At 49.0% G+C, this 13,096-nt stretch overlaps 1 protein-coding gene across 1 annotated transcript in view; it reads left to right on the top strand.

Annotated features, from left to right (window-relative positions):
- Nucleotides 1-11,803, top strand: part of LOC117051803 — a 35,362-nt gene extending 23,559 nt beyond the window's left edge. The window contains exons 10-13 of the mRNA XM_033158480.1: nt 2,436-2,574; nt 3,684-3,789; nt 6,682-6,826; nt 10,607-11,803. Of these exons, the coding sequence (XP_033014371.1) occupies nt 2,436-2,574; nt 3,684-3,789; nt 6,682-6,826; nt 10,607-11,517 (1,301 nt within the window). The 3' untranslated portion in view covers nt 11,518-11,803. The remainder of the gene's footprint in view (nt 1-2,435; nt 2,575-3,683; nt 3,790-6,681; nt 6,827-10,606) is intronic.
- Nucleotides 11,804-13,096: the final 1,293 nt, after the last annotated feature.

Raw genomic sequence — 13,096 nt, 5'->3', positions numbered from 1 at the left:
TGTGCTTTTACTACAGCTAGCAAAGCTGCCTGCAATTTTTGATTCCTGGTGTTTCAGCTTCCGAGCTTCAAAATTCACTACTGTGCCACAGCTGGCTGCATGCGAATCTAACGTGTGGATTAATTGTTTGAAAGGCTGGCCACGATGGATCAGCCACGGATTTCTGAATCGGCTGTTTCATTAAATCGTTACATCAGCGTTTGTTTTAAGAAGGAAGGCTTGCGTTTAAGAAGCTGGAGCTCGGTTGCCTCGCCTGTCTTCCTTCGTCAAGTTGGCATCCGTCTGTCTCGAGAGGCAATGGAGTGCGCCTCCAGGGGTGAAGTTCAAACAGCTGCGTTTGCGGCACCAAAGTGACTTCCCTGGGGCGCAAAACTGGGCAGTGTGTGTTGAGGTCCTGGGGTGCCCAGATGACACTGATATGGTATGATATGAAAGCAGACCAAGACGTTTGGCAACAGCTGCAGGGATTGCCGGAAGGAGATGTACAAGGCACCACCCAACTGTCTTAGGGACCTCACTCCCGATTTGTGTAGGGTTTGCTCCTGAGCCTTTTCTTCTCAAGGTAGCAGATGGTTAAGTTCAGAGTTTTCCTTTTCCTAGATGGCCTACCTTCTCAGGTTGACGAACCCCACCTGCCCCTCACTTCCCTCTACAGCACGTGCAGAAAGCATAAATATTTGGATACTGAATTCACCCCTTAAAGGTAAAGGGACCCCTGACCTTTACGTCCAGTTGTGTCCAACTCTGGGGTTGCGGCGCTCATCTCGCTTTACTGGCCGAGGGAGCCGGCGTACAGCTTCCGGGTCATGTGGCCAGCATGACTAAGCCGCTTCTGGCGAACCAGAGTAGCGCATGGAAACGCCGTTTACCTTCCCGCCGGAGCGGTACCTATTTATCTACTTGCACTTTTGACATGCTTTCAAACTGCTAGGTGGGCAGGAGCTGGGACCGAGCAACGGGAGCTCACCCCGTCATTGTGGGGATTTGAACCGCCGACCTTCTGATCAGCAAGCCCTAGGCTCTGTGGTTTAACCCACAGCGTCACCCGCATCCCCTTACGTGTACTTATGTGAACTCACCCCTTGTTGTTGTTGTTCAGTCGTTCAGTCGTGTCCGACTCTTCGTGACCCCATGGACCAGAGCACGCCAGGCACGCCTATCTTGAACTGCCTCTCGCAGTTTGGCCAAACTCATGTTAGTAGCTTTGAGAACACTGTCCAACCATCTCATCCTCTGTCGTCCCCTTCTCCTTGTGCCCTCCACCTTTCCCAACACCAGGGTCTTTTCTAGGGAGTCTTCTCTTCTCATGAGGTGGCCAAAGTACTAGAGCCTCAACTTCAGGATCTGTCCTTCTAGTGAGCACTCGCGGCTGATTTCTTTAAGAATGGATAGGTTTGATCTTCTTGCAGTCCATGGGACTCTCAAGAGTCTCCTCCAGCACCATAATTCAAAATTATTCAGCAATCAGCCTTCTTTATGGTCCAGCTCTCACTTCCATACATCACTACTGGGAAAACCATAGCTTTAACTATACGGACCTTTGTCGGCAAGGTGATGTCTTTGCTTTTTAAGATGCTGTCTAGGTTTGTCATTGCTTTTCTCCCAAGAAGCAGGCGTCTTCTAATTTCGTGACTGCTGTCACCATCTGCAGTGATCATGGAACCCAAGAAAGTGAAATCTCTCACTGCCTTGTCGTGGCGAAGGGGCTTGAATTACTCAGGGAAGCTATGGACAGGTCAAGATGGACAGGTCATAGTGGAGAGTTTGGACCAAACGTGATCCACCTGGAGAAGGAACTGGCAAGCCACTCCAGTATCCCTGCCAAGAAAACTCCATGGACAAAGACAACAGGCATATAAAACTCACCCCTTATGTGTACACAAATGGTCACTGCTTTCTTGCGGGAGAGAAGCTCACCATGAAGTCTGCCCCATACGATACAGGATTCACGCCTTTAAGTCTGGTGGCTCCTACCGATTGGAACTCCCTCCCACTGTATTATCAGGCAGACATCGTTTCTAGTCTGTTTTCGGTGTCTGCTCGAGACTTTTCTCTGCCAACAATCCCTGTGACTGGAGGGCTCTAACCCAGTCTATATTAGATTTGAAGTAGTTATTCTTTAAATGTTTTTATTAATTTTATATAACTCTAGGTGGAAATGCCTGGTGCTCCCAGGAAATATTGTGGGGTTTTTTTACAAATGTGATTCATGAGTTTGGACCCACCTCGCCCCAAAACACACACACAAAGTCACCCAGAAGCGATGTTTTGGTCCGCCATCTTGATTAAAAATGGCGCCCAAATGGTTACGAAGACTGTTGCCCCCTACTTTGGGGACCTAGCATGCTTAATCTGCCTGTTGAGTTGCCCAGAACTGTGTTCATGGGAAACAACCCATAAACGGAACGAAATACACTTGTTTTCTCCCAACGCAGCTCCTACAAGCCCTGCTCCCGTTTCTCCCAGAGGAAATTCCAGTCCGTTCTCCGATCTAGGGCGCTTCCCGGGAGACCCATGGACCCCGGCTGTGAAAACTCAGAGGAGAAGGAGCAGCGGCAGAAAACGCCCCCAAAGGTGGGGTTGCAAGTGGGTCTTTCCATGGAGGGCGGGAGGAAGGAGCTATGGTGGGGGTGATGTTGATGATAAGAAGACTTTGTCATATGCAAAGATGCAGAAGCATGTTTTGGTATTCTTATAGTTTGTTGTATGTTTGTAATGTTTTGCTAGTTCAGGATCCGCAAACTTTTTCAGCAGGGGGCTGGTCGACTGTCTGTCCCTCAGACCTTGTGGGGGGCTGGACTATATTTTGAAAAAGAAAATACGAACGAATTCCTATGCCCCACAAATAACCTGGAGATGCATTTTAAATAAAAGCGCATATTCTACTCATGTAAAAACACCAGGCAGGCCCCACAAATAAACCAGAGATGCATTTTAAATAAAAGGACATGTTCTACTCATGTAAAAAACACGCTGATTCCTGGACCGTCCGAGGGCCGGATTGAGAAGGCGATTGGGCCGGATCCGGCCCCCCAGGCCTTAGTTTGCCTACTCATGTGCTAGTTGTACGTACTGGGTTCTCTTTGGATGAAAGGGCAAGGTACAGATGTGAACCAATAAATATCAGATTCAGATATGAGGGTTCTTGCCTGCAAAGTGGGCTGGTGGGAACTCTCACCCACAGGCTAAATGAGCCCCACCAGACCTCCTCATTTTGCCCATGGCGCCATTTCCCCTAGACCACACCTACTTCCCTCATCCATGCCTGATGTCCTGTGCGTGTTTTCAGGTAGGAATGCAGCTGGATCCTGCAGCTGGAAAACAGAGGGCTTAATCCTGCTTGGCTTGTGTGCAGGTTCCCTGCAGGGAACAGGGTGACGCATCCGACCCCTGCCGAAAGCAGGATTTGAACTCCCAGCATATCAACTGTTCAATCCTGCCTGGTCACGTTCTCCCTTCATCTGTGGGGGCCACTTGCCCAACTTGAAGAGGCGGTTGGAAACACATTGAAAGCGCATGGTTTTTCCGCCAAAGAATCCTGGGAACTCTAGAGTATTCCCCCCCTGCAGAGCTACAGTTCCCAGAACTACACTTCCCATGATTCTTTGGGTGAAGTCACGTGCTTTCAATGTACAATTGACCAAAGCGTTCCGACCGCTCCCCTCTCTCCCCTTCCCTTTCAGGAAGCATTCCGCTCTGACTCCCCCCTGCCGCTCCCCGGCGCCTTTTGAGCGGAAGGACGCAGGGCGCAAATCCTTCAGCATCTTCTCCCGCAACAGCAAGGATCAGGTGAGTCCTCCGGAGAGCTAGAGACCCTCGCATGCTCCAGGGCCCACCTACCCTCCTGTTTCTGTGCTTTTGTGCTTCTCGTTCCAGCCAGCAGAGGCAGCGAATGGCTAGCAATTTGTTTGTGATATAACTGGTTGTTCTCGCAGAGCTTTCCCTGACCTGCTTCTCTCCAGATGTTTTGGGATGCAAAGCAATCTGGTTATCGGTCATGCTGGCTAGGGCCAATGGGTGTTGTTGTCCAACAACATCTGTAGGGCACCAGAAAAATGAAATAATTGCAAACTATGGCCACCTGTGCACCATATGTTTAAAACACTATAATGCAGCCATAGGCAAACTCTGGCCCTCCAGATGTTTGGGACTACAATTCCCATCATCCCTAGCTAACAGGACCAATGGTCAGGGACGATGGGAATTGTAGTCTCAAACATCTAAAGGGCCAGAGTTTGCCTATGCCTGCTATAATGCCTCTTTAAACAGTCATGGTTTCCTGGGAACTGTAGTTTAAGGGTGCTAAGAGTTCTTAGGAGGCCCCTTATTCCCCCCCCCCACATAGCTACAACCCCCAGAGTTTCCTGGGAAGTGAGTTTTATTTTATTTTATGGATTTGATTTATTATATTTCTTTTAATAATAACAATATTTTATTCTTTTTTCCATGTAGAAAGTTACACTTGTTACTCAACAATTGTATTCCAGTTCAACAAAACTGCAGACTGCCCAACCTTAACGTTTATAATCCAAATTACATACAATTGCGTTTTAAGATTTGATCTATTACATTTCTGTGCTGCCTTTCATTCACATGAATCGCAAAGCGGCTTTCAACCAGTAAGTAACAACAGTGTAATAGAACATCACAAATACAACACGGGTCAAACAGAATGATCAGCAAATCATGAGTGGAACAATTACAGTCTATAAAACACTATTAACAAAGAAAACTGGGAGGCGGGGGGAACAGGCTAAACAGCACAGTTGCAGATAAGGTCACAAAGTACTACAGGATTTGTAATCTGTAAAACAATATTATTGGCCAAGTATACATTTTCCAACATACAGTGGTGCCTCGCAAGACGAAATTAATTCGTTCTGCGAGTCGTTTCGTATTGCGAAAAATTCGTCTTGCGAAGCACGACCATAGGAATGCATAGGAATGCATAGGAATTTAATTCCCATAGGAATGCATTGAAATTTTCGTCTTGCGAGGCAAGCCCATAGGGAAATTCGTCTTGCGAGTCACCCTTTCGTTAGTGAATGCCTTTCGTCTAGCGAGTTTTTCGTCTAGCGAGGCATTCGTCTAGCGAGGTACCACTGTACTTGGAATTTGTTTCGGCTACATTGCAATGTAAACATACAGACACTGTTCCTCTCACAATACAAAGAAGCAAAGAAACCCCACCCATAATTTACCTCCCCTTCAGCTAAACAACTACGAATTTAACAATTTAATGGCACAAGGGGAAAAACTATTCTTGTGCCTGGCCGATTTTGTATATGAAGTCCTGTAGCGACGTCCAGATGGAAGTAAATTAAGCAGATGGTGACCGGGATGTAAAGGATCTGCTACAATTCTCTCTGCTCTCTTCCTAACTCAGGTAGCGTAAATTGTCTCTATTGAAGGCAAGCTAACACCAATTACCCTTTCTGCAATTCTTACAGCTCGTTGGAGCCTTTTCTTGTCTCTGCCCCAAATCTCTGCCCCAAATCTCTGCCTGGCTCTTAGTGCTCTCCCCAGATAACCAGCCCTGCTTTGCACCTCCTTGGGTCTCTTTGGCTGGTTCGATTGCATCCTGAGTCTCTGGTAATCATTCTTGCTTGCCTGGATATAGGACAGAGAGGGAATCCATGTAGAAACAAGTCTGCTGTATGAGAGTAAAATTTCACATTACAGCCGTACCTGGGACCTTGAACGCCTTGGCTCCCGAACAAATCAGCAACAATTGAAACCCGGAAGTGACTGTTCTGGTTTTTGAACGTTCTTTTGGAAGCCGAACGTCTGACGGAGCTTCCGCAGCTTCCGATTGGCTGCAGAAGCCACGCTTTGGTTTCCGAACGTTTTGGAAGTCGAACAGACTTTCGGAACGGATTCTGTTAGCAGGGGCGTAGCAAGCTAAATTGGTATGCCTAGGCAAAAAAAAAATTGTCACCCCCCCCCCCGAGGCATGGGAAGGTCAGGTGGTACCCGGTGCGGAAAATTTCTTGTCAACCCCCCACATTGATCCCCCCCCCCGCAAAAATGGTTTTACGTTATTTCATATTTTCTTACAAAGGAATAATAACAAGTAATAATAATAAAAAACCTTTTATTTATATCCCACCCTCCCTGGCTAAAGTCGGGCTCAGGGTGGCTAACATCAGATACATAACATTGGTATAAAATCAAATAATAATTAAATTACCTCTTAAAAACATCTCAAAATCAAATTAAAGTCTAATTAGGTGGCTTTCCACAGGGTTAGGGTTGGGAGCAGTAAGTGTTCCCTGAACTGAAATTTCAGCCTTCACGACGTAGGGAAACAGCCAAGTGAACAGCTATTTTGGTGGAAGAGGGTCAAGATATTAACCGATATGCATGAAATTTTATATATAGCTATATAATCCCTAGTATAGTAAGATAAGACCTTCAGAGCAGGCATTTTCAAAAAAAAAAAAATGTTCCTTGATAATTTGTCACCCCCTCCATTATGGAACATGGGGCGGCCCGCCCCCCCTTGCTACGCCCCTGTCTGTTCGACTTCCAAGGTACGACTGCAGTTGTTTCACCCACTTTCGCCTCTGGACCTTCCTGCCTCTGGCATGTGGCCCCTGAAAGGTTGCCTGTAAGGGAATGTGGCCCTGGGGAAGTTTTCCCACCCCGGCCTCTGATTGGATGTTTTGTTTTCTCTCCTAGCAACCGCTTCCTGCCTCCGCCAAAGCAGCACAACCAAACAGCAGTCTTCAGACGAAGAAGATGGCGACCGAGGCCTTGGAAATCCCAACAACCCAGCAGAGATGGGCCTGGCTGCATTCACACAAACTCAGAGAAAGTGAGCTAGGTGGGGTCTTGCTAATCCTTGGCCGGTGGATTTTTTTCAGCACATCCAATACTTAACGGGGCAAAGGAGAGGTTTAGCAAGTATCGGAGGTGAATGCCCATTTCTCCTGACCTAGGAAAGGCGCAGTGTCACCCTTACAAGAGCAAACCTATAGGAAGTGGTCTTATCCTGCGCCAGACCATTGGCCCAACTAATTTAGTGTTGTCTGCACTGGCTGTCCAAGGTTTCAGGCAGGGGAGCCGACTTGGGCCCCAGCTTATGGGGGCCCAGTGTGCGTGACGTCACGTGTGTCCTCGGACTCTGACTTCCAGTACCACCGGAGGTCTGGTTCCGAAACCTTGCTAGACCTAGGAAGTTGCGTGGGGACCCTGCGGTGTGGGTGCCGAGCACCCACAACAATTTTTTTTGTGGGTGCTTGGGCACCCAGAGCCCCCTATAGTTGGTGCCCCTGGTTTCAGGAGAGGGCATAGCAAGACTGTAGCAAAATAGAAAATTCTTTCCAGTAGCACCTTAGAGACCAACTGAGTTTGTTCTTGGTATGAGCTTTCGTGTGCATGCACACTTCTTCAGATACACTGAAATGGAAGTCACCAGACCCTTAAATATAGTGAGGGAGTGGGGAGGGGTATTACTCAGAAGGGTGGTGGGAATGGGTGATCAGCTGATAGGTGTGGAAAACCTGTTGACGACTCTTAGACTCTTAACGGCTGCAATTGGTCTTACAGGGAAAGGCAAGGGGTGAGATGGCTAAAGATAGCTTTGTCATGTATAATGAGATAAGAATCCAATGTCTTTGTTCAGACCAGGTTTCTCCATGGTTTTAAGTTTGGTGATTAGTTGCAATTCAGCCACTTCTCTTTCCAGTCTATTTCTGAAATTTCTTTGTATTAAGACAGCTACTTTGAGATCTTTTATAGAATGTCCTGGGAGATTGAAGTGTTCTCCTACTGGTTTCTCTGTCTTGTGATTCCTGATATCAGATTTATGTCCATTTATCCCTTGGCGTAGGGTTTGGCCTGTTTGTCCAATATAGAGAGCTGAAGGGCACTGTTGGCATTTGATTGCATACACAATGTTGGAAGATGAGCAATTAAATAGTCCTGAGATGGTATGTTTGATGTTGTTGGGGCCAGTAATGGTGTTGTCCGGGTTTATGTGGCATCTGGGTTTATTGCAGGCTCTGGTACCAGTGTCCATGTTGAGTCCTGTTGTTGTATTATTGTGGGTGAGGAGCTGTTTGAGATTGGGTGGCTGTCTGTAGGCGATGAAGACTGTAACTAAGACTGTAGCACTGAGCTATGGGGCTCTCCCTCTTCAAGGTCAGGGATGGTGGTTGTAAGTTTATCAGCATCCAGGTACCAAAAGCCGAGGGCCGTATTCCAGCTGGCAGTGGTGAGGACATCCTGGACTGGCTACCTGATCTGGACCAGAAATAGGTGGGCTAATATTTGGATTGTGTTCGCACCATAATTTTAAAGCACTATAGCGCCACTTTAGACAGTCAGCTGATTCTGGGAACTGTAAATTAAGGGAGCTGGGAGTTAGGACTGCAGAGTTGCAAGGGACCCAGGAGGTCATTCAGTCCAAACCCCTGCAAAGCAGGAATCTCAGTTGAAGCATCCATGACAGATGGATATCCAGCCTCTGCTTAAAAGCCTCCGAGGAAGGAGAGTCCGTCAGAAAGTTCTTCCTGGTGTTGGATTTGCCTTCAAATGAGAACACTCCCCCATCTCTAATCGGAAAATCCAAAGTGATTTCCCCAAGATATTTCATTCTTGCACCTCTTTTTCATTAACTGCTCTTACTGTCAGAAAGTTCTTCCTGATGTTTAGTCCATAGCTGTCAAGTTTCGGATTTGAAAATAAGGGATCAGCAGTCTCACCTATCCCGGGGACAGTCACATGTCAGCAGTGGGCGGAGCCAGAAGCAAAAGTGGGCGGAGCAGCAATGTCAACTCCAAGCGGGCTCGGGCTCGGAGCGGAGCAAAGAGGAGGGCAGCCATGTGCTCCGCGCGATGGAGCCCCATCGTCTTCTTGTCTGATCCCATCAAAACAGGACAGGAAGCAGCAGCTGCTCAAAGGCAGCCAGGCTCCGCCCACCAGCTAACCCTATTGGCCGGCTGAGGGGCTCGGGGGCAACGGGTAGGGGCTGATTCAGGGGGAGGAATACACCCCCCTGTAAGCACGGGAAACGGCCCCCACTTGCTTTGAGGGCTGAAGCTTTTCTCTCCAAGTAGGCGAGGTCTTCCCACCCAGTCCCTGGCCAGCAGGGGAGGAGCTGCTTCCATTAAAAATGGGAAATAAGGGAGAATCCCGGGGAAAACAGGATACTTGACAGCACTGGTTTAGTCGGAAGCCATTGGTTCGAGTCCTACCCCTCCGGAGTAGGAGAAAACAAGCTTGTTCCCTCGTCGATGTGACAGCCCTTGAGATATTTGAAGATGGCTACACAGAACTACAGGGAAGCGGGTGGCGCTGTGGGTTAAACCACAGAGCCTAGGGCTTGCCGATCAGAAGGTCGGTGGTTCGGATCCCCACAACGGATTGAGCTCCCGTTGCTCGGTCCCTGCTCCTGCCCACCTAGCGGTTCAAAAGCACAAAGTGCAAGCAGATAAATAGGTACCACTCTGGCGGGAAGGTAAACGGCGTTTACGTGCACTGCTCTGGTTCGCCAGAAGCGGCTTATTCATGCTGGCCACATGACCCGGAAGCTATACGTCGGCTCCCTCGGCCAATAAAGCGAGATGAGCGCCACAACCCCAGAGTCGTCCACTACTGGACCTAATGGTCAGGGGTCCCTTTACCTTTACCTTTACACAGAACTACACTTCCCAGAGTTCCAGGGAAGAGGGATTGATGGTTCTACCATGGGAACCCCAACCCTAATCTGTCCTTACTAGACAGGCAAAAGAAAACCACCAAGACAGCTATAAGCCTTGTGTGTGTGTGTTGGGGCAATATGGTCCTTAGCTAGTCCTTGGGAGTTGATGGTAGTGATGGTGAGGCTACCTCACCTGGGCCACTGACAACTCCCAGCCTTTGCCAACCCGCTGCTCTCCAGCTTTTGGACTACAACTCCCATCAGCACCAGCCTGGCATGGAATTGTAGTCCAAAACACCCAGAGGGCGCTAGGTTGGCCAAGGTTGCTGAAGCCCAACCAGTGCTTTTTGTCGATGTGAAACAACTGCAAACAACCTCCTTCCTTGGAGGTTTTTAAGCAGAGGTTAAGAGCGGTAGACCCGTAATCTGGTGAACCAGGTTCGCGTCTCCGCTCCTCCACATGCAGTCTCTCAGCCCCACTCACCTCACAGAGTGTTTGTTGTGGGGGAGAAAGGGAAAGGAGAATGTTAGCCGCTTTGAGACTCCTTCGGGTAGTGATAAAGCAGGATATCAAATCCAAACTCCTCCTCCTCCTCCTCCTCCTCCTCTTCCTCCTCCTCCTCCTCCTCTTCTTCTTCTTCTTCTTCTTCTTCTTCTTCTTCTTCTTCTTCTTCTTCTTCTTCTTCTTCTTCTTCTTCTATGCTTTAGCTGAGATTCCTGCATTGCAGGGGGTTAGACTAGATGACTCTTGGTGGTCCCTTCCAACTCTAGCATTCTGTGAAAGTCCCGCAGGTAAAGACAACCAAATTCATTCAGCGTGAGATCTTGGGCACTTGAAGACGTGTTCAGATGAGCGTGCAGAAGCTCATCCCATATTGACCGGGGTTGCCACAGGACTCCGTACGGCTGCATGGCATTAAACATGGCTCCCTCTTCTCTTGGGATGTCTTATTTTTTTAGGATCTACAAGCCAGCCACCCCACGAAAATGCTTGCGGCCCTAGCTACACAAATCCAGAGGCCGGACATGCTGCGGTGAGATGTAAACACGGGGCTGGGCGAAATCCCTGTTTGGATGCTGTCAACTATGCACACCAGGAGCCGGATTCGGGTGCCTTGGTAGCGGAGGCCGAGCTGCCAGATCCTCTACCCAGACACCGCAGAGTTCTACGGCGGTCGGTGAGCTGGCCTGAAGAGCTTTCGGTGAGGGCTGCCACAGAAGACGGCGAAATGGATTTCTCTCCGGACGAGGCTGCTGTCGGCCCAGGAGCACATCAAGCCCAGAGCTTTGGCCTAGCTGAGCAAGAGCAGCCTGGCATGGAAGTATTAGTAGCAGGCATGAGGCAACTGGGCATCCCCGCTGTTTGTGTCACCCTGGCAGACGGCTGCCCAGAGAACGGGCCCGGCGCCCTGCCCCAAAGGATGCTTCCCTCGGATCCTGGCTCCCCCATCACTCTGGCCGACCGCTTCCGCCACCTCCACGAGGCTCCCATAACCGGCCTCAAGCGCCTGACCCTCAGCTTCCAGCGGGCACCGCCCCAGCCTGACAAAGGGCCGGAGGCCGTGAAGCTCAGCGTCCCCAAACGCAAGGCGGGGCGCCGCTTTGGCCGGTCGGTGAGCCACGAGAGCGGCCTGCCCTTGCAGGCCGGACAGGAGGTGCAGGCTGGGCACGGGGCGACAAGGGGAGCCCCCGGGCTGCCCTCCAGGAGCCCCTTGCAGTCCTTCAAGGCCTACGGGCGGCAGATCTGCCTAACCCGGAAAAACATCCTGATGTCCCTGGCCGGGCTGCGTGGCAAAAGGGAGGCGCCGAGGCCTCCGAACTCCGGCCTGCCGAGCCAGGATCCCCCAAGCGCCAACTGGAGCACCTGCTAGAGGGAAAGAGGAGTTGGACCTATGGCTTTGGTGGTGGCAGGATTAGGCAGCTCGTGGCCGACCCAAACTCCCTGGACTTGCGGCAAAACATGGCTGTAGCCCGTGACCCAACGGCAGCTAGTTTTTCAGCCTGGTGGGGTTAATCCTCTCCTGTCTGTTTCTACTGCAAACAATCCCCGAAGGTGGGGCTGTCCCCACCAGAAACTGTTTTCCTTCGCTCAGCATGGGGACCCTGTGGAACCTCCAGATGTCGTCGGACTACGACTCCCATCGTCCCTGCCCCTGCTGGCTGTGGCTGATGGGAGTTGTAGTCCAACAACATCTGGAGGTCAAAGAGGCTTCCTGTTCCTGCCTTTAACAAGATCCTGGTTTTAACACCAATCCCCTGTTCTCACACGGCCCATTCTGATGTCCCAAACTAACTCCCCACCCTACCTTCACTGTCTGTGTGTGTTGTTGTTGACTTTTCAGCGGCTAACCTTGTGCAAAGTTTTGTATAAAACCTATTAGTTGTGAGTGTTGGAAGAGTATCTATTTAGAAACCCCCCTCCCCAAAACCACACCCTGTGCCCCCCCCATCATCTACCAGTAGCATCTCTGACTTTGTATTTTATACCCGTAATTCATATTATTTCTTTCCCCCCACCCCACCCCGCCCGTGGGGAATCTGAATATTCGGAGGAGTGGTCTTGGCACAGCAAACCGGAGCTTCAAAAAAAAAAAATCACCGTTTAGTCGTAGAATTATGCTTGTTAAAATCACCGTTTGAAATCGGAAGGGCTTTTCTCCCGCAGCTTATAAGTGAAGGTGAAAGGGAGAGTTGGGTTTGGTCCGTTTTCGCTTCCCTCAAAATTATTGGTAGCTGGAAAAGGGAACAAGACTAAAGAAAGAAAGAAAGAAAGAAAGAAAATTCCTCAGTCACATATTATATTAGTTCAGTTTGCTCTCGGATGTTTGCGCGTGCAGGTTCTCCAGTCGCCCTCCAGGGGGCAGTCAGGTGCTTCCCTTGTTTCCAAATCTTATTATTTTAAAGAAAATATTTTCGGATGGGTGTGTCCCCAATGCCTTGTGTGCCTTTTTTTCTTTTCTTAATTCTAACAAACACTAAATAATTAAAAGCAAGAAATACCACACGGCGGATGTTTCTCCTAAATGACTTATTCCTCCGTAACATGGTTTTTCGTTTTAGCTTTTAGCTTTTAACTTACTGACTTGCCTTTTTTAATTGTCCTGTGCTTTTCCTTAGTCTTTGTTTAAATATATATTGAGGGTCTAATCCAAGCATTTGGGGAATGGGAACCTGCAAAAAAAAAAAAATGGTAAAAACAACAACAACAACAACAACAACAACAACAGGATACAGAAAATTCTGATTCTGTTAATGGCTGGTTCGGCCCCATCATCATTAGCGAGGGGCTGAGTACCTTGGCTGCTGCAGTCTCTAAATATAGAAAGAAAGAAAGAAAGAAAGAAAGAAAGAAAGAAAGAAAGAAAGAAAGAAAGAAAGAAAGAAAGAACCACTCATTTTTCTTCTTAGCGGTTCCCCCCCCCCGGCATTTCTCTTGGCCCAGTGTCTTAA

This window comes from Lacerta agilis, chromosome 8, assembly GCF_009819535.1.
Source record: "Lacerta agilis isolate rLacAgi1 chromosome 8, rLacAgi1.pri, whole genome shotgun sequence".
NCBI lineage: Eukaryota > Metazoa > Chordata > Lepidosauria > Squamata > Lacertidae > Lacerta > Lacerta agilis.
This window is presented reverse-complemented; position numbering and strand designations above follow the sequence as displayed.